At 43.4% G+C, this 22,312-nt stretch overlaps 1 protein-coding gene across 25 annotated transcripts in view; it reads right to left on the bottom strand.

Annotated features, from left to right (window-relative positions):
- The window catches only part of FAN1 (FANCD2 and FANCI associated nuclease 1), a 44,294-nt gene extending 24,547 nt beyond the window's left edge, over positions 1 to 19,747 (bottom strand). For 3 of the 25 annotated variants that reach the window (XM_065558292.1, XM_065558303.1, XM_065558300.1), the window contains exons 1-5: positions 19,372 to 19,550; positions 14,994 to 15,172; positions 12,901 to 14,370; positions 2,484 to 2,624; positions 1,736 to 1,931 (exon numbers count right to left, since the gene is read on the bottom strand). In XM_065558292.1, coding sequence (XP_065414364.1) covers positions 1,736 to 1,931; positions 2,484 to 2,624; positions 12,901 to 14,248 — 1,685 coding nt within the window. In that variant the 5' untranslated portion in view covers positions 14,249 to 14,370; positions 14,994 to 15,172; positions 19,372 to 19,550. Of the gene's footprint in view, positions 1 to 1,735; positions 1,932 to 2,483; positions 2,625 to 12,900; positions 14,371 to 14,993; positions 15,173 to 18,726; positions 19,004 to 19,152 lie in introns of those variants that run through there. The other 22 variants (XM_065558291.1, XM_065558297.1, XM_065558304.1 and 19 more) reach the window with 19 other exon arrangements.
- Positions 19,748 to 22,312: the final 2,565 nt, after the last annotated feature.

Raw genomic sequence — 22,312 nt, 5'->3', positions numbered from 1 at the left:
TTCTCTGGAAACAGCAGACTTTGCATTTCTGTGAATGTTCTGTGGTTAAGGGCAGGACACTACAGGGGAACACTTCAAAGGGGTTTGGGGACTGGAGTGCACCTATTGTTAACCTGCTAGGCAAAGTAAAGCCTGGCATAGCCCAGAGGAGATTAACAGACTGATGGCATCAGGGAGCTGAAACCTAGTTAAGCAGTAGCAAGTCCCCCTCTCACTAAAGGCAGGTGTACCAAGGTGACTCACAGTCCTGGGCACCCCAAGAACCATCACAAATACCAAGGGCTGTTTAGGTAACGTGAAAGGAACTTTATTGGTGGGACGGACATTGCACTATTTTGATGTGAACATCTGTCCAAAGCACAAAATTTAAAACAGACTTCTGCTTCTGCCAGAGGAGCAAGGATCTCTGGGAACAGGACTGAAGAATGTCATCAGCATGGGAAATCTTACACAGTGACATTCCACAATATAACCTCCTCCATCTCTCTACTGACCATCTTCACCTTGTGTAGTAGCAAAGGTAGAGATGGGACCAGACCAAAACCTTAAAACTGAACCTAACCCCTGAAAGGTTGGATAAAGGGAGCCAAATCAGAGTTGCTACTCCCATCCCAAAGGTTTTACTCTCAAAAATGATCCAAACTCAGGGAAAGGAGAGACATGGAGGTGGGGACGAGGGGGAAGAAAACAAAAGAAAGGGACGTGATAATGGATGACTAGTGACAGAGAACAGTTTCAGGGCAGGTGGCCTGAGTGGCAATCGGCTGGAGTAAGCAGGTGGTCTTCCCTGGCATCTTCTTTCTTAAGACTGCCAAAAAAAGCTACTACCACCACACCCCAAGCCACAAAGCCTGTCATCTTAAGGAAAGTGGTTACTACTCACCACCCACCCACCCCCACTCTAGCCAGACCAGCAAATGAAAACAGGTGACTCTGGCCTTATCATTTATAAGCAGGGTCCAGGAAAAGTCCATCCCCCAGACTCAGCATTTGTTGATTTTGTGCATCTACCTGTATTCTGCACTATGTTTTGCTTCATGCGTCTCACCATATTTTAGACAACTTGGGGGGGCTGTTTTTTGCTGCTTGCTCCAATACATATTTGGGGCAATGCTAGTGGATGGCTAACAACATACTCTTATAACCGACCACACTGTATTTTCCTTACACAAGGAATCTCACTGATGCAGTTCCAGCAGTAAGAGGAGAAGGATTAGGCCCAGTAAACATATTCAGATTTGTGCTGCTGAGCCACAGTTTGCAGAAGCCTTATTTTATTACTTTCATGTAGTCCCACAAACACAGCAAGAATTATTTACAAAGGGAAAACAAATTAAGCTAAAATAATGTCATAAGTGACCTGGGGAAACATGGAAATACTCCATACTATGGCTTTGTCCTTTGAAATGCAAAACTCGAGAGATTGAGGTTTTGTCAAAACTAAAGCACATCCATCCAAGCTCAAGAAAAAGGTTGAAGCACTAAATACCTTTCTCTGGTTGCCCTTTTAATTTTGTATTTGACCCATGTTATAGCACTGTTAATAAAATTATGACTAAAACCTTAATGCTTTTCAGATGTTAGCTACTACACTTCTTTATGCTTTAATTCACAATGCATAAAAAATGTTTTTCCATTTCCAAAATGCATCTAAAACTCATGGTCTTCTCAAAAATAATTTATATTCATCTACAGAATTAACTACTGGATTTTACATAAAAAGCCCAAATGGTACCTTTTCAAAATCACTGCCCCAATACCAGCCTGATTCCTGCTGAAGATCGAACGTTGTTTTGATAGTCTGAGAAAGTCCTCCACCAGCTGCTGTTTCTGACCATTTGGGTTTTTCAGGTGAAAGGTTTTCGCTAATGTTTTTAGCTCAGGAGCAGAAAGCAAGTCCAGCCCCTCAGAAAGGTCTTGTAATTCAGATTCTGCAGGTACAAAGAAAAATACTTATGCATTCACAATATTACATATGATACTTTAAAGTACAGAGAGTTTCTGGATAGTAGAAAGTCCTACCTACATATGAAATATCTATGGACTAGTAACTTAAACTAACTTTCCAAATATAGTTTGAAATTTACTTAATTTATTATGAAGATTAATAATTAACAGAAGCTTAACAATCAGGAAAATTCCATGGCAATTTCAAAACAAAACACGAGTGTACAGAAATCTGGTTCAGTTAAATCTGAATCAAACTGACAGTCCAGGCAAACAAATTAATTTTTATCTTCTCGTCCTAATGACTGAAATCTAGTCTGTTCCGTCCCAAAAAAAACCTTGCCGATCTCTCCCTCTTCAACTGCTCTGCACTAACTTATATTATTAACTTAATGGAGCAAGCTGCCAATCTGCCTGAATTGCTCAACTAATAGTCCTCAACTTGACTCCCTTAATTGGCCACCCCAAGACACAGACTGGCGGCAGCAGCAAGAAAAGGGAATTTAATTCTAACAACATGCAGTCATTTCCCATACCTGTTTGCAGAAAGCCTGCTTCAACCAATTCTCCAATTACTGGCAACAAATCTGCACTGATCTCTGCATATTCTATTTTGTTAATTTTTATCCAATTCAGCTTGCGTTGAAAAAGTCTTACATATAACTTCTGTCCACCAGCTGTAGTTTGTATTTAAATGGGGAAAGAGAAAAAAAAAATTAAAGCGTAAAAAAAAATCGCATTATATACATATACCTACAAAAATATCACTCTGATACATCTTGTCTATTAAAAGAAGACAGGCAGCTTTAAGATACTTTACTGAATCAACTTGTAAAAATATCAGATTTTAGCCTTTGAAATAACATGCCAAGCACAGAGCTTTGTATATGGGCTTGCAAAACTGATGGAATGATTGTTAAAAATATATTGTGCACATGCAGTGCTAACCTCACAATGATTTTGGCAAAAAAAAAAAATTAATTAATGGCAACTTCACTATTCAAACTTAAATAGCCCAGATGCTTACATTCTCTCTCTTCAAACGAGCAAAACTGATTAAGTAATGTTAGACTGAATGACAGTCTCTTGTTCTGAAGAAAAGAAGTACACAGAGGATTTTCAATGTACCTTTGTGCTTTGGCAACAATATGTATATTTTCGATTTTTTGCTGATCGGTAGTTGCAGATTGATGTATTTATACCACAGTCACAGCACTATCTGATCTGCCTCTGAATGGGGTCTTCAGGTCCTTATTTTTGCCAAACACAGACACTGATTAAGCCATACATATTTAATAGATCTCAACTTAAATTGCAATTTTGCTCTGAAAAGAGGCCATTTTAAGGTCATATGTTAGCAACTCAATGACTCTAGGTCAAAGCTAATCTGATCAGATCAGTAAAAAGATATTTTTAACTGCTAACTCTGCTAAATTCTACCTGGAATCAGAAAGTCAAACTTGTTTCTTTCCTTCTTATGTATCAACACCAGCATTTTAGAGGCCAAATTATGTCAATTACACCTGTGCAGCTCTTTTGCAAGCGAATTATGCCCTCAGTTGGACTCATGAAATCCCAATGGTTTAAACAGGATTATACAGACGAGACTATCTTTGATTGTGTGGCACAAGGGTAAATAGAATTTAATTGATGCTGGAAATTAACCAAACCTTGCACATACTCAGACCCTGGGGCAACTAACAAGAATAGAGTATTGTTTTAGAGACAAGTTTTTCCCTCAGAGTTAACTCAGGGCATCACCTGCACCACCGCCACTAACTTAAACGGAGATGACTCCAAATACACCCAGGGACTAAGTCAGGGGTCGGCAACCTTTCAGAAGTGGTGTGCCGAGTCTTCATTTATTCACTCTAATTTAAGGTTTCGCGTGCCAGTAATACATTTTAACGTTTATAGAAGGTCTCTTTCTATAAGTCTATAATATATAACTAAACTATTGTATGTAAAGTAAATAAGGTTTTTAAAATGTTTAAGAAGCTTCATTTAAAATTAAATTAAAATGCAGAACCCCCCCAGACCAGTGGCCAGGACCCGGGCAGCGGGAGTGCCACTGAAAATCAGCTTGTGTGCTGCCTTCGGCACGTGTGCCAAAGGTTGTCTACCCCTGGACTAAGTCTTTTGAGTAAGAATGTGCCATTTTTACAGACACTTCAGAGTAGAACCACACTTCTGGCTATACTGTGCCTCATTCTGGCTGTCCAAGCCTGATCTAGTTTTCTAATCACTTTTTTAACCAAGATGATGCTAGTGTATAGGATTAGCACTATAGTCTTAGCCAAAACCCACTGAAGTCAACGGAAACATTCCTATTGACTTCAATAGGTTTTTTCGATCGGCCTTTACAGAAGGAATATCCTATTTTTGGCTTAATGTGCAAGTTCCATACACACTTGAAAAATTTTGTAATGTATCTTCAAGTAGGTTTACAATTTATTCCTACTGAGAAACAATTCTTATATTTCAAATTTTCAGATGGCTGGTCAAAGCAAATAGGGTTTGCTTTTCTTTCAGCACAAAAAATATCAGAGCCAGATCTGTCACCAGTAAAAATACATCTTATTTCAATCCGTTTACTCTTGCACAGAACAAAAGTCTTCCAAGAAGTGTCATAAATCCATCTGACATCTCTAGCTATGACATTTTGCATTTGGATCTTTGCTTTAGCTGAAAAATAGGAAAAAAATCACATTTATCCAAATGGCTCCTTATTGTCTACAGCAGTGTTTCCCAAACTTGGGACGCTGCTTGTGTAGGGAAAGCCCCTAGTGGGCCGGGCCCGTTTGTTTACCTGCCGTGTCCGCAGTCCGGCCGATCGCGACTCCCACTTGCCGCGGTTCGCTGCTCCAGGCCAATGGGAGCTGCTGGAAGCGGCGGCCAGTACATCCCTCGGCCCACGCCGCTTCCTGCCGCTCCCATTGGCCTGGAGCAGCAAACCGTAGCCAGTGGGAGCCACAATCGGCCAGACCTGCGGACGTGGCAAGTAAACAAACCGGCCCGGCCCACCAGGGGCTTTCCCTACACAAGCGGCGTCCCAAGTTTGGGAAACACTGGTCTACAGATATTGAAGAATGAAAGGTAAACCACAAAATGCTGGCATTAACCTGCCTTGAAAGATATAATCAATTTGAAATCTAATCATTTAAAAAAACAGAAGTAGCTTCAGGTATAGCACCTGCTTGCACTGTGACATTTTTTCTCGTTTTACGATAAAATTTTCCTATTTAACAAAAGTTCTCTCCTCTGTTGCTATGTGAAAGACTCAAACAAAAGGAAATACGATCAATGACTATCCATTTATATGCCGTAGGTGTACAAGGTGTTTTGCAAACATAGGACGAGGTCCCTGCTCCAAGGATCTTACATTTTTAGAACTTGATGCTAACAAACACTTACTAAAAGGGTAAGTAACTCTTCATACAAGCAGTCCCACATTAGAACTACTCGCACATGTAAAGTTACTCATATGTGTTGGCAGAATCTAACAGTGCAGCAGTGTGATTATATAGGAACATCAGAACAGGAAATTAATTTATTTCTCACTAAGATGAAAGATATGCAAAAATTACACAAAAACATTACCCATAATTTAATTTGGATATTAAGAAAACCTCATTAATAGAAGGTTGTCTGGTTGGTGGATTTAAAATGTGTTTACTCTCAGCATCCTTCTGCATGCACATAGTGCTCTGACTCTTGATGAGCTACTAACTTGTTTACCACTGTCTGTTCCTGCTCAACTATAACTGATCAATAATAAAAGCAGACATATTAATTTAAACACTATTAGTTCTGATGTAATTAGAAAATGGCAGCTGACTTATACATGCTTATTAAACTTTTCTTTTGACTATAAAGTTACTTCTCTCCTCCAGACATTTTTTGTCTGATGTCTCTTTCAATAAATTAGATGGATCATTCCACTGGGAGAAATATATTCAAAGGCCCAAGTTGTCACTTCCCCAGTGGTAATACAGTTTCTTTGAAGTGTCTTTGATTCTTCGCAAATCAGAGACAGAGAGAGCGAGAATGCTGACTTGCACAACAGCATCCTACCCACTCTTACCCCCCCATGGAAAATGACAAAACTAAGCCTGAAATTCAGTAACTATAGTGGAAAGATGGCTTTATATCAAAGAGATTTGAAAGGCAGACAGCAGAATAAAAGGTCCGGTGCTAATACTTCTACTCAAGCCTTACATAACCTGCAGCACATAACCTTGGGGGTAGGCTTTTTGTTGTTGTTGCTATTGTTAATAAGATGGCTTCGCTCACATGAAAAGCAGTTTCAGATGTTCAGCTGAAACAAACAATCTTGCTTTAAGTGAAAGATTGGGAAAAGATGCAAAAAGCCTGAGGAAAGTGATTACATTGTGATTATTTCCACTGCATTCTTAATGAAGCATAAATGGCAATCATATCTGCTTTGTTAGTTTTCTGACTGTGCATTAGTACCCAGTGAGGTCTATAGGAACATGTGTTACTCCAGGACTGGCACATGTAATTTGGCTGCAGACTAGAATGAGGAGCCCATGTAGCTCATTAAGGAGTGTTACCAAAATGGTATTTTAATTTTTCCAATAGAGATATAGATTTTTTTTTAAATGTTAAGTAAAATATAGAAAACATTCCTTGCCAAGATTCTCCAAACAAAGTAGGACATGTTTTAAGCCTACAGAGTTTGGCAACGCACCTTTACATTAACTGCTGCTATATTATTTTAGAACTCAAGAACAACTCACAGGTTTTCAGCTGCTCAACATTTAGCAAAGCTAACAACGCTACAGAAAACTGCTTAATGATGAGCATTTAGACCAGGAAATACCTCACCAGTATATGAGCATTTCTTTAGAATATTTGAGTTTTTGCACCCTTTGCTTAAACAAATGGATGGTTAACAACCTATTTCCAACATAAAACACTTTCTTTTTTGTAAAGGCTGGGGCAGGAGAGGGGAGAATGAAAAGTTGTTTTAAAAGGAATTTTACCTTTAAAAATACATTAATTCGCCTGCATAATAATCACTGCAGCTAAAAAAGCTCACTGCAGAACAGATAGCACCCATACCCTGTAAAAATAAATTATTACTGGAGTGGAGCAATACTGTCCTAACTCATTCTATCGACTTGTGATAATAAACTTCCATATAATAAAAACCATCAACTGCAGAAATCAGATATGCATTTTAGCAGAAACTAATTAATTAGTGAAGTATACATACTATGCAAATAGCTTAACTAATGCATTACATGTGTATAGAGCAACAAGAAAACTGCCTTTTCCAATACACAGTTTTATTGAAGTAGCATGATTTTGCACCAGAGTGGACTGATTTAAATAAAAGCCATGTAAATTACCAATTTTAATCATCATTTAAATCAGCAAGCAGGAAACTTTCATCTAAATAATAAATTTCAATCCTGTTTTCCATTTGTACTTTTAAGTTATTTTCCTAGAAACCATGGTGATTTGCAACAAAATATAGTCTTTACACTAAATTTCATACTACTTTTTGCTAATCAAGAGGATATGTAGATCTATACACATTTATTTAAGCAATTATATAATATTAACATACATTTATTCAGATTCCTAAATTTTAGATTTTTATTACATCAAAAATGGTGAATGAGGCATTTCTTATCTACTAGATTATTAATTTTTTAAATTGTGATTTGTGTCAAAATGCAATTAAAAAGGCACAAAACCAGCTTTTAAAAAAATATTATTATTTAAATAAAAGTACCTTAAATGTGCTCGATATACAAGAAAAAAAATTATAAAAGCATGTTTTGAATTTAAAACTAACTGAATTAATACACAAAAGTAGTATTATTGCTAGTTAGTGAACTGAATGTATTGTTTCTGGTTACCATGTCCTTCAAGGTTTAGAATTAGTAGGCCTTATCCTCTCATACCTAGTTTTCATTCTTGGACTGGAAGAGAAAAGCAAGCTTTCCTGTATTTTCAACTGCCAAACAGGTTCTCAACTTTGAATTAACTAGGGTTACCATATTTCAACACTGAAAAAAGAGGACACTCCACGGGGGCCTGGCCCTGCCCCTGCCCCAACTCCGCCCCTTCCCCCGCCCCAACTCCACCCCAGCCCTAACCCCGCCCCTTCCCCAACTCTGGCCCCTCCTCTGAGCACCCTGCATTCCCCCTCCTCCCTCCCGCTCTGATCTTGGTTGGAGGTTGCTAAGTGCTTCCCTGCTCCCCACTCGCCCTGCAGCCCCTCCACCCCTGCAGCCTCTGTGACCTCTGCTCCCCACTCACCCTGCAGCCCCTGCGCCCCACGCCTGCCCTGCCCCTGCACCCCTCCACCCCTCCACCCCTGCACCCCTCCACCCCTGCAGCCTCTGTGACCCCTGCTCCTCATTCGCCCTGCAGCCCCTGCACCCCCCAGCCTACCCTGCCCCTGCGCCCCCCTGCCCTTGCAGCCTCTATGACACCTGCTCCCCACTCGCCTTGCAGCCTCTATGCCCCCGCCTGCCCTGCCCCTGCTCACCCAGCAGCCTCTGCCTGCTGAGGGCTTCAGACGCTCAGCAGCGCGGGTCCCTGCAGCCCCGTCCGCAGCTTCCTTCCTGCGGCTGAGCACGTTCCCTGGCCTGTCTGTCCCCGACGGAAACAGCTCCCGCGGCGCCGGGTTCCGAGCTGCGCGGGGCAACGGGGCCACAGGAAGGGTCCCCAAGTGGCCGGAGGCCCCTGCCCGCGAGGGAAGCCCGAGCCCCCCTCCCGCCCCCCGTTCCCCACCTGAGCATTGTAGCTGGGGCGGCTGGGCTGCACTGCGGACCCGGCGGATCGTGCTGGGCGGACCCTGGCTTATGCCTCTCTATTTCCCCGGACATGTCCGGCTCTTTGGAAATTCCCCCCGGACGGGGATGTGAGCACCAAAAAGCCGGACATGTCCGGGGAAATCCGGACGTATGGTAACCCTAAATTAACATTGAACAGAACTAGTTGGATAAACTGAAATGAAGAAAATATTCTCTCTGCGCCTACAAAAAGAGACTACTGCTGGTTTAGCACTTCAACAGACCTGTTTTTGGATGCATGATCAGTGACTTCCAGCAGTTCAGTAGTTTAACTTTCTTTAAAACTTCACCAGTAAAAGATATTACTTATTTTTTTATTTAATTTAAATTATTTGAATAGATTATAGTAAGGCCATAATATAGGTTATCATAATTTCAAATTTAATTTAAAAATAGATTTCTTTTTTAAGAAAAATGTATTTAGTCTAAACTAAAAAAATCCAATTAAAAAAAGCATTGGTTTTTATCCACCCTGTATTTGTTTGAATGACAACACAGGCTTTGGCGGCAAGATCTAATAATAGGGAACAGGCAATGAGTTGATCTGAACTTTTAACAAATATTGGACAAAATATATTAAACTGAAGATTCTATAATTTTATAGTAGCTTCTGTACAATCCATTATCTGTTGCTTTAATGCTATCCAGTCACTTCCTCACAGCAACACTTCTCAGTAAGTCATCATACTCCATCTCCTAGAGAAAAGGAGATCACATTTTACTACAATGCTGGAGCACAACAGATAATTTATCAGGATTGCTTTGCGGTAACACTTATTCCATGTTCCCTGAGCTACTGGGGAAAAACTGTTTGGATTACACACTGCAAAAGACAAGAAGGCTAGTTCTATATAAAAGAGCAAGTGGAACTGCTATGACCTATTCTGAGGGCTGATTCCAGAGTTTCTACAGTAACTAATTTGATTTTCACCCTACTACTGTATTTACACAACTTGTAACATCAGACAGGAATATCAATCCATTTTGTGTGTGTTTCTATTTTACTTATTTACCATATCTTTAAGATGACACCACATACACATGTTTAAATGAGAAAGAGAAAGTTCTCAAACAGCAAATTGTCTAACGTATCTCCATATCTGTTGTTCACTTCTTACATTCCCATTATGTGTCTTCTCCATTCATTTATGAATTCTTTAAAATTAATTATGAAAATGTTGCCCTCTTCCTCTAGTGACAAAAAGATCTGTATTGCATTACTGCATTGTCTATAGCGGTATGTATAGATTCAGATCTTTAAGTAAGAAACAAACCTTACAAACTAGGTATGTATATGAACTGCAGCCACAAGACTACTCATCCTAACAAGCATGAACCAATGTTTTCATAGTCAGTCATGCAGCTCCAGTTTGGTATTAAGCACCTGGTGATGTCAAACAAGTGAAACAAAAAATTTGTAGTATTAACCTTCAGTCCAAGAGATGAACATTAATAAATTGTTCAATGAAAGCTTCCTACTTTTTGTGATGACATCAGAGGGTGCCTATCCAAAAATTCTGGATCTGCATAGATTTCTTTGTATTACTATTGTGTCATCCATCAGAGTTTAAGATCATTTAGGACTTTTAGAAAAATATTAAAACGGACAAAGAAGTAACAGCTTTGGAGTCATGGTCCATTAACAGCATTTATTCAGCCAGTTTTCTTCTATTTTAATTTGAAAAGTGAAACAAAAAAAAAATCACAAGAGAGATTTTTATACTAGCACAAAAAGAAAATTAATGTGAATAATTCACTATAGATAGCAATGCAAAAGAACTGAACATACAAAAGGTTCCATTAGGGGAAATATTTCCCCTTCTGAATTATAATGGAGGATTTTGCCCATTAGTTATTCCAAAATGAGTTAACACAATTCATTAGTTAGTGCAGCCAGTTCAACGCTTTCAGGCTCAGATTTTCAAAAAAGTCTGTATGTAACTAAGTGGCACTTGTGTGCACTCAGCTCAAGCATACACTAGTGTTGCATGAGCACATACCTATTATGCACCCAAATCTAACGTGCATGGTGAGGGAGCCAAACATTACACTGGGATCTCACAAAAAATACAACAAAACTTAAGCACTTTGGAAATTTGTTATTAAGTGCCCTCAATACCCTGTTTCCCCGAAAATAAGACAGTGTCTTATATTAATTTTTGCTCCCAAAGATGCGCTAGGTCTTATTTTCAGGGGATGTCTTATTTTTCAATGAAGAAGAATACGGTACACATCGGTGGATGCCTTATTATCGGGGAGGTCTTATTATCGGGGGGATGCCTTATATTACAACGAGAGGCAAAACTGTAAGTAGGCCTTATTTTCGGAGGATGTCTTATTTTCGGGGAAACAGGGTAGCTATCTGTCAACATGACCAGGTGCCAGCTTTACTTTGAGCAGTGTCCTCAGGAGAGAACAGCAAAAAACAGATGGGGAGCAATGGGAACTCCCATAACTTCCAGTCTGAAGTTTCTGGAGGAAAAGGGATGCTACTGATGTCAATAATCACCACTACTCACATCTTGGTTACTGCTAGTTGTTACTCTCATCTGAGCAGCCACCAGAATGCTGGTTACCTCTACTTGCAAGAAGGTTAGAGTTGCTAGGATTTCATCCTCCACAGTCTGTAAGGTAGTAGTTTACGATATATATGGAACTGTTATAGATTGCCCTCACTGCAGACTGCCACCATTCTGATAGACTGGTTGGACCTAAACACAGGTGCAACTAAGTGTGGGAGGACACAGAGAGATTATGACCACTGCAGGTAGACAGAAAATGGAGCATCCCATAAGACCAGAGAATTCCATGTAGACCTCAACTTCCCTCATACTATCCAGCCACTCAGACTAAAGAAAGTTCTACATACACAGTACAGTATAATTCAGGAGTGCAGGATGGAAGGTTGATAGCCTCAGTCTGGGTGATGTTCTCCTCTTAGCCCAGTGCTTGTGATATTCACCAACCCCATATGCTGATTAGAGAGGAGACTATGCTGCAGTCTGGGTCATATCCAAACTTCCAAAATGTGGAGGGTTTTACACTCCAGAATTCAAAATATTTCTACAAGGTTTAGAAAATATCACAACATGTTCTTATCAGTTCCTAGCAAAACTTTTATATATTTTACAGAAACCAAAGTTAAATTGCTTTTCACTTCAAAACAATGTTTTATACATGATGCTGTGGAATTCTGCAAGGATAGATTATTAAATCTATCTTTATTTCATACAAATTTCACTGGGTCAAAATGAAATTTACTTTCCCGTATAAGTTGTTTGTAATGTTGTTATAGCCATGTTGGCTTAGGATACGAGACAGACAAAGTGGGTGAGGTGATATCTTTTAATTGGACCAACTTCTGCTGGTGGAAGAAACAAGCTTTGGAGCTTTACAGAGTTCTTCTTCATGTCTGGGAAAGGTAACCAGAGTGTCACAACTAAATAACAGGTGGGACAGATGGTTAAGCATAAGGGGTTAACAGAAGTTGCAAGAAACCACTTAAAATGAAGTGGGCAATTAACCTCTCTGCAATCATAGGACAAAGGAGGGTTAGTAGGTTACAAATTGTTGTAATGAGCCATAAAATCAGCATCTCTGTGGAGACCATGATTTTTAGTATCTAGCAGAATTATGAATTTAAGTTCCCAGGCTCATCTTTTGAAGGCGTTGTACAGGTTCCCCTTGGGGACAAAGACTGATGGGTCAGATATGCAGTCATCACGTTATGAAAAGTATTTGCCCAAAGATAATGTGGTGTTTTTGTCTTTTATCATTTTTCGACGAGAGCTCATTTGAGAGCATACTGACTGTCCAGTTTCACCCATACAGAAACCACACAGAAGTTGGCCCAATAAGACCTTTTATCTAACCCACCTTGTCTTTCTCATATAAGGATTATTAAGCATGGTTTAATCACTGTTGTTGCTGTTTCTCTTTTTTGTTTGTATTTTTGGGAGGGGGGTAAAGGGAGGATTCCCCCTCACACTAGCTACCTTAGGGTTTTATACCGTTGCCTATCACCATAGCAACAGAGCGTCTTCCATGTAAAATCGGTAGCAATAGCAAAGTCCCTAGTGGACACTCAACACAACAATAAATCGACTAAAGTAAAATATACCTGACAATTGGTAGAACTTTGTGATAGTGCTGGTATCTTGCTCATCAAAGAGTCTCAGATCATCATGATTCTCCAAGACCACTTGCAGGACCATCAGGAAATTCTGGAGATAATATGGGTGACCAAAAGAGTCAGATGCAGAACCAAATGCACCACTTATTTTGTCTAAAATGTCACTGGCAGGACTCTGAAAATCCACCTCTTGCGTAGGTTCTGAGAAAGTATGATAAATCATCTCATTCCTTAAGTTTTCATGAACTTCCATAGGAAGTGTTCCTGTATTATCTGTCACTAGGCAGTTTTCTGTATGGCTCTCATACATCACTTGTGTCCTTGAAGAAGGAATATCCTTAACAGAGAACTGAGTTTTGGCTTCTGAACCATCAGATCTCTCTACTTTATTATAACTTGCTGGATGTGTTTTATGTTTGCCAAGATTAGGCACCATGCCTTCAGAATAACCGTGTTTCTCAGTGTTCCCTGCAGCAGACACTAGCTCCCTGGCAACAATGCAAACTGAGGATACTAATCCATGAGCAGAACCCACAAGAGTCTCTTTATCACATTCTTGTGTTTCTCCCTGACTTTCAAGTTCTTTTGTTAAACTGTCTTTTGGGACATGCTGCTTTTGGAATCCTGCCAGAACAAAGTGATTCTCTTTCTGAGAGCCATCCCCAGCACAAGTCTCTCCATCACCCCATTCTGCAGCATTGTCACACACACTGTGAACAGCTTGAGATGAAGAATTCCTCTTGTTTTCTTCTATCAGTTGTCTATTCTGGATACGGTGCCTTCTGGACAGTTTAGATGACAAGTTGCCCAAAGAGATACTTTTAACCATTTGCACCCTTGGCCCATTCTGAACATTGCACATTGGAGCATTATTATTCTTAAAGTAAGGACTAGTCTGCTGTCCTGCACCTGCTCTCATTTTCAACAAGTTGCTTTCAAAGATGCTCATATTTTTCTCTGGAGTTGAAGCTTCCTTTGCAAAGTATGGGCTGGAACTAGTGTTCAGATCTATACCTGATGGGCCCGCATTCATAAAACAGTCAAGTCCTGAATCAACTAGAATCATTGCACCATCCCCATGGTTCTTCTGACACATTTCATCTATGTGCTTGTTGATCCCATACCTTGGCACCATTTGCCCGCACATAGGGCAGGTGACTTTGGCAGGGGGAGTGTTGTTAAAAAAAGAAAGGATAGAGGAAGAAGCTGAAGGTGTGGATGGTGCTCCTTTAACTTCTGCTTCATTCTTTTTCTTGTTTTCATTCTTTTCCTTGTTTTTACTGAGGGACAAGCTTCTCCGGGGTCTTTTATTTTCTGGAGATGTGGTTTCCGACATTATGGGATTAAAAAGCACGTCCACTGCATGGGCTGCTTCATTTGACTGATATTTTCTTATTCTGAAATCATTAAAAAGAGTTTTCTTGGCTTCATGTTATTTGCCTGTCTCTTCTGCCCTGCCTGCAAGAAAATATATGAAACTTAAGAAGAATTCTGAGTCTACTGAACAGAAAATCTATTAACCGCCAAACATCACCAATGTGAACAGTGCAGATAAGAAAAAGACTGTACAGGTCTGGAATAATTTACTCCTCAGCCTGCTGTGCTATTACTATCCCATTAATGACAGGTTTCAGAGTAGCAGCCGTGTTAGTCTGTATCCGCAAAAAGAACAGGAGTACTTGTGGCACCTTAGAGACTAACAAATTTATTTGAGCATAAGCTTTTGTGGGCTACATTATCCTATTAATGTTTCACTCTGCACCATCAGTGGACATAACCTAGCATGTTGAGCAATGCAGTTGTGTTTAAACATTTTTACAATACTCATTTTTACAATACTTACAGTCAAGTAGTTAGACAGAACTCTTTCCTCAATTAACATTTCAAGATCTGCTTTGAACAGGAATGTCTGCACTCTGACCCAGACATATCAAGAGCTTTAGGCTGCAGGTATGCCCAAATCATGAGGCAATAAGCACCTGAGGAGCATCTTTAATTCCCGCTCACTTCAGCTGCAAATGGTCAGCAACTCTGAGGATTTGGCCCTTAAATTACATATATATTTGGGGATTAGCGCTCACCAATATCCTAAAAAACTGTCAGAGGATGAGTATAGCTGGACCCTACGGACTCCACCAACAGCTATATTTTACTCTTGAAGTGAACCCTGTCAACCTGGCTTCCAAGCATAACTATGCCAAACTTTTCATTCTGGGAGGCCACAGAGTTGCATCAATGTATTTGAGAAATCTTCACACATCTGAGAAGAGACAAACACCAGGGGAGTGAAAAATAAGACTAACACAGAGAAGCTGGCCCCCTCCCATCCTCTCATGCAGAACCAGCCTGGCTCTAAATTCCAAAGAGCTGCATCCAAATTTGAACATTTCAGTTCCTTCACCCCTAAGCTGTATGCAGTTATGATCGACATTCTAAATGTAACTTTAGCATTAGTAAGGCATTACAAAATGCTTTTCTAAGATGGGTGTCATCTCTGCTTGACAAATGAAGAAAATTAAGCATAAAGCAGTTGAAGGGGCATTGTCAATATTGTCCTATGTTGTAAGCAAACAAGATTCTTTACCTGTTATTAACACCACTATAGGTTATTACAAACTAAAGAACTTTTAAAATCCATTATTCAGGCTTTAGGCACCAATCCTGAAAAGACTTTTATGCACACACACAACTTTACCACCCTGTGTAGCTCCACTGATTTCAATGCATGTGTTTGCAGAATCAGGACCTTGTTTTTTGTGTGTATATCAGTTTGTTCCCTGACTCCTGCACCCCCCACACACACCCAGACCCCTGCACTGCCTCACACACATCCAGCTCCGTGTCCTGACCCCTGTACTCCCCTCACACCTCCCCAGCCCTGACTCCTGCACCCCCCTCACACACACCCAGCCCCTGCCCTGACGCCTGCACCCCCCTACACCACCCCGAGAACCCCCTTACACACCCTGAGCCCCCTGCCCTGACCCTGCACTGTCCTCACACCTCCTCAGCACCCCCCCACACCTCCCCAGCCCCTGCCCTGACGCCTGCACCCTCCACCACCCCCAGAACCCCCTCACACACCCCCAGCCCCCTTCCCTGACCCCTGCACCCCCACCTCCCCAGCCCTGACTCCTGCATCCCCCTCACCTCCCCAGCCCCCTGCCCTGACTCCTGCACCCCCCCTCACACCTCCCCAGCCCCCTGTACCCCACCTCACACCTCCCCAGCCCTGACTCCTGCATCCCCCCACGCCCCCCAGCCCCTGCCCTGAAACCTGCACCCCCCCACACACACCCAACCCCCTGCCCTGAAACCTGCACCCCCCACACACACACCCAGCCCCCTGCCCTGACTCCTGCACCCCTCCACATCCCCACCCCCATCCTGAGAACCAAATAGGAGCTGCCCCAGGTAAGCGCTCCACACCCAACCTCCTGCCCCAACCCTGAGCCCCCTCCCTTGCCCTAGCTCCTGGCCAGACTCCGTACCCAAACATTTTTGTACAATATTTGGAAAGATCATTAAGTGGTCTGTCGAGACCCTCCGTGATTTTCAAGTGGTCTGTGGAAAAATAAGTTAGACTACAAGAACAATCAAGGTACCTCACTTTATTTTCATTTACTTGCTATTACTTATAGGAGGAGGATGAAGAAAAAAAGAATTAAAAACAGGGGCAGGAGGAGATAAGAGAGAATGTTCTTTTTCTTGACTGGGTTCCAAGGAGGAGCCCCAAAAATGAAGCTGAGCACAGGGCTGGGGGGCCCCACTAACTCTAAATCCACCACTGGCTGTCACGTCACCTGGGCTGGGAATACTGCCAGGGCCGGTGTAACCACTAGGTGCCAAAAAGCGGTGCCCCCCAATTTTTTTTTACACTACAGTGGAGTCGCATCTTACGTGGGGTTTAGGTTCTAAAGTCACCGCATAAGAGGAAAATCGCGTATAGTGAAAATTACCATAAAGTACAGTATACACTAGAACAGGGGTCCTCAACCTACAGCACGCCTGCCAAAGGTGGCACGCAAGCCGATTTTTTTTTTTAAATGGCAGGCTGCGGATCCCGGCTGCCGCTGAGCCTGCTGCTGACCTGGGGTTCTGTTCACTCAGCCGGCAGCGGGCTGAGCAGGGCCAGCAGTGGGCCGGCTCCTGCCAGCCGGGGTCCCAGCCGCCAACCCCACTTAGCCTGCTGGGTCCCAGCCAGCTCCGCTCAGCCTCCTGCCAGCCTGGGTGAACGGTCTGGGGAACGTTCACCCAGAGTTCCATCCGCCGGCCTGGGGTTCTGTTCACCCAGGCTGCCAGGAGGCTGAGCAGATCCGGCGGCTGGGACCCCGGCTGGCAGCAGGCTGGGCGGATCCAGCGGCTAGGACCCCGGCTGGCAGCAGGCTGGGCGGATCCAGCGGCTAGGACCCCGGCTGGCAGCAGGCTGGGCGGATCCAGCGGCTAGGACCCCGGCTGGCAGCAGGCTGGGCGGATCCAGCGGCTAGGACCCCGGCTGGCAGCAGGCTGGGCGGGACCGGTAGCTGGCATGAGCCAGCGGACGGAACCCCAGACCGGCAGCGGGCTGAGCTGCCGGGCTGAGCAGCTCAGCCCACCGCCGGTCTGGGGTCCCAGCCGCCGGTCCTGCTCAGCCCGCTGACAATCTGGGTATTCCAGCTGCCAGCCCCTTGCCAGCCAGGGTCTCGGCTTCTGGCCCAGCTCAGCTTCCTACCGGCCTGGGTGAACGGCAAGAGGCTGAGCAGAGTCGCCGGCTGGGACCCCGACTGGCAGCAGGCTCAGTGGTGGCCGGCACCCGCAGCCTGCCTTAAAAAAATCAGCTCGCGTGCCACCTTTGGCAGGCGTGCTGTAGGTTAAGGACCCCTGTTCTAGTGTATACTGTACTTTATGGTAATTTTCACTATACGCAATTTTCCTCTTACGCGCTGACCTTAGAACCTAACCCCCGCATAAGATGTGACTCCACTGTATTCATTTTTGAAAATTTATAAGCGATGCTCCGGAGGGGAGAGGGGGGGCGCAAGGTGGAAGTTTCGCCTAGGGTGCAAAATATCCTTGCACCAGCCCTGGATATTGTGTCAGCTGATCCCCACAGTCTCCAACCTACCTGGACAGTACAGCAGACATGGCCCTGTCCACTAGCTCCTTCTCCACTCCCTAGCCCATCCACCACTTGCCCCCCCTTAAGGCTTAGCCCTCTTACTTTTAAAAAATGATTGCTTGCCCCTCTCCCCCCCCCCCTCAGGGTTTTCTGGCAGCCCAGTTGCCAGGTATCCAGTTTTAGACTGGAAACTCCAATAGAAAATGGGACCTGATTTTCCAGTTAGCATGGCTGACTGGAAACTAAGTGTCCGGTTATAGGAATAACCACATTAGCCTCTGCTCCTCCCACTGCCAACACCCAGCCCAGCGGGCTGGAAGAGAACCTGTCTTGCTGCTGTGGGAGGAGGGGGCAGCTGAGTGCACAGAGAGACAAAGAGAATGGGCTAGAACCAGTTAGGTACCCACTCCATGTGGGCGGGGCGGGTAGATCCCGTTTACCCCCTCCCCAGCCCCGCTGCGCTTGCAGTTTACCCCTGACCCCTCCCTTGCTCCAGAGACCAACCCTAGCTCCTGCCCCACTGTGCTTTTACCCCCAGCCCCTTTTACAATTATTCCCCAAGGGGGCCCACAAAAAGTTAATCCGGCCCTGGTTACAGTAGAGTCCGAGGCTACCCCGGGCCGTTTGCCATCCCATTTTCCATCCCGCCAGGCCCATGACAGTGGGGGGCAAACGGCTGGTGGGGAGTGGGAACTAAACTATGCCCAAGCACTAACCAAGCTCACACAGCGAGAGGGCGGCACAGACTCGACCCCCGGGCGTTACTAGACCAGCAGGGCGGCGAGTCCCTTCAGGCCCCAGCGCCTCTGTCCCATTCCCGGGGACCAGGGCGCGGCGCTTTCCCAGAAAGTCTTTGCTTAGACGGGGCGCTTAGCCCCCGGCCAGGGAACGAGGCAGCGATGGGCTCAGCCTCTGCAAAGAGCCGCCCCGCCCCCTGGAACCGGGGAAGCGGCTCTGCCCGCGAGCGACCCAGGGCCCTCGTGCAGTGACGTCATCGCGCAGGGCTCTGGGTGCGGCGTGGGCAGGCCGGAGAGCCTGTACCAACCGCGCGGACCAGCGCAGCTCGGACGGGAGGGGCACAAGCACAACGCAGGTAGGAGCCGGAGCGGCGCCATGTTGCGACCTCCCGCTCCCTCACTCACCCCCGCTCAGGGCCAGGCACTCTCCATCCATCACCGCTCTCCAGCCCTCCGCACAGGCAGGATGAGCCGAGCCCGGAGTGATCGATTCGCCCGGCTCAGCTGGCCGTGGGCGCTGGTGCCGAGCGCGGTGAGGGCTGCCGGGGTCAGGCCGAGCGCGCTAGCGAGCGGAGCACGCGGGAAACGGACCATGAATGAGAGCGATTGCAAAGAGCAACGCACCTGGCCGTGGGCCTGTCCCCCGGGGCTGTAGGCGCCACCCGAGCCCCAGCCCCGAGCAGCGGCAGGGCCGGGGAAACGGCAGCGAAAATGACCCTCCGTTCGTACAGGCTGCGTCCCATTAACACGCTCCCTCCCACGTAGCCGGCCGGGAGAGGGCCATGCAGCAGGCCGAGTACCAAGAAACGTGATTATTGTTGACGTACCAGTGTGTGACCCAGGCCTGTACGTTGTGCGTGGGGATCGGGAGGCGGGTAACGGCCTCGTGGGAAAAGGGTGGGCCCTAGCCACCCTCACCTGTCAGCTTGTTGCTAAAGCAATGTGGGAAAGCTGCCTTTTCCAAAGCTGTCGCTGCCATTTTGTAGATCATTCAGCACATAATCTGTAATGCATGATGTGGCCCAGCAGCTGTAGATCAGCTGGCCAGGCTGAAATCTGTTTTAAAACACTGCAGTGTTTGCAAAGTGGTTTGAGGGCAAATGTTAGTGATCTGGCCAAATTACATTCTGCTTATGGTAAAGTCCCCATGTGACCTCAAATTAATAAAGCATTCTTCTCCTGTCTTAAGCCGTTGTGTGTTAGGTCTGCATGTGGGTGTTGGAGTAACTATTTTTATACATAGTTGTTGGTAAAGGGCCAGCCTCATTATTATTTGTCTGAGAAGCATATTACAGATTTTAAATTTCACATGTTTTTTACTTTCTGTGAGCAGTCTAGAGTTAAAGATAGGCAATACATACAGATACTACGTTTGCGCCACAGCTCATAGAGAGCCGAGAAGCAATACATACAGATATAATAATGTAGGTACTAATCTTTCAATCAGTCCATACAGGGATACCATATCCTCTTGCCTATGCAAAGACTATTCAAAGTCAGTGAGGGTCTGCCTATTCATATCCAATTGCAGTCAGGGTCCTGATTTGTCTGGTCCTATATTGAGTCCCTCCACCCATGCACTCATTGCAGGATCAAGACCTAAATCAGTTTGTAAAACACCTTGATAGATTATGGATTAAAGAGAATACATTTTAAAAAGCTACAAAATGCTTTATCATATGCAGGTGTAATTCTCTAATCATTACATATTTTGGATTTCAGAAAATCTTATTTCCTCTTGTAACAAATAAATATAGTATATGACCAGCATTGAGAAGTTCAGTAAAGATATTCAACATTAAACCAGAGTGGTAATACAAAGGCCAACCTGAGATCACAAACTATTCTAATAGATATTAGGTATGGGATGGAATATGGGTAAAAGGAAGAAAAGTAATAGAAAAGGGGAAATAATAAAACCTAAAGCTGCATCCCTTAGAAAATTCTTTTGTGAGTTGAAAGGATTAAAAATGCTTACAACAGTATCTCCAAAGAGACTGAAAAAAGGCTCCAAATCCTAAAAGATGAACAGCTGGTCTTGAATCTCCAGGGGGAGGCTGAATCTGGCAAGTGTAAGATAAATACAAAGTTGGATGCTTTATCATTCAACCAAAAAGAGAAGCTCAGAGATTTCCAAAACTCCCAGTTTTAAAGTCTTTCTATTGAGAAAGTCTTTGAAGCCAGAAAAATATTTATCCTTAATAACTAAAAGCTTGAAAGTTCCTGCACTTTAGCTGTTTCACAATACCTAAATCACATACATTATAAGGGAAAGGAAGAGCTGTTCCTTCATTAATTTGAAAGGGATTTCAAGTGCACTATGACTTCATAAAAGGCCATGTTATAACAAGAAATATTTAAAAAAAAATTACCTATCAGACCACATGTGAGCTAACTGGCATAGAGCACAGGCACCATCTTTCTAAAGAGATGTTTAAGAGGAACGTAGCCCTTGAAATACTGACCAATTTAAAGTAAAGCAAGTCAACAAAACTGATAAGGAAAAACATCTTGACCAGAAGACCTTTCAAATTTCAAAGCAGTGGAAAGTTTATGGCTGTGGAATGAAGAATCTGCAGAAATGTCTTAATGTAAGAAGCCACATAAGTTTACATTAAGAGATACAGAACTATTCCTGAAGCTGCTGAAAGATACAATTGTACCCTGGGTATATAAACCAGAAATTAAAAACTCTTAAACAAATGAAGAAAGTTCTGAAAGGGAATGTGAATGCAAGCTACAATTTTAATTTTTATCCTCTCAGGAGACTTCACATTGTCTCAGCAACCATTTCCTACTGAATTTACTGCATTATGAACTATCATTTTTAGAACATGTTCCATCTACAGGTCTAATAGCTAATATGCAATGAATACTGGAACTGATCAGGTGCCAATACTGAAATAGTGGGATGTTCCAGGGTAAAGCATATAAGCACAAATGATACATAGCTGTAATGGCTTTTACCCAGAACTACCGATCACTCTCTGTTATATATTTCAGAGTGGTAGCTGTATCAGCAAAAAGAACAAGGAGTACTTGTGGCACCTTAGAGAATAACAAATTTATATGGGCATAAGCTTTTGTGGGCTTGAATAAAAACTGGGAGTGGATGGGTCATTACACAAAGTAAAAACTATTTCCCCATGCTCATTTTCTCCCTACTGTTACTCACCCCTTCTTGTCAACTGTTTGAAATAGGCCATCCTGATTATCACTACAAAAGTTATTTTTTCTCCTGCTGATAATAGCCCACCTGAATTGATTAGTCTCGTTAGAGTTGGTATAGCAACACCCATTTTTTCATGTTCTCTGTGTATATATATCTTCCTACTGTATTTTCCACTGCATGTATCCGATGAAGTGGGTTTTAGCCCACAAAAGCTTATGCCCAAATAAATTTGTTAGTCTCTAAGGTGCCACAAGTACACCTTGTTCTTTTCTCTGTTATATAGTGTGTCCTTTTAATTTTTTTTTTTAAGATGCAGACTTAAGTCCTTTATCTATACTATTAACAATCATTGTGCTATCTTGATTTTGCCTGAGTTTAATGCAATACTAGCTT

Source organism: Chrysemys picta, chromosome 10 (assembly GCF_011386835.1).
Source record: "Chrysemys picta bellii isolate R12L10 chromosome 10, ASM1138683v2, whole genome shotgun sequence".
Lineage (NCBI taxonomy): Eukaryota > Metazoa > Chordata > Testudines > Emydidae > Chrysemys > Chrysemys picta.
Note: the sequence above shows the minus strand (reverse complement) of the source record. Positions and strands in the feature narration are given on the sequence as shown.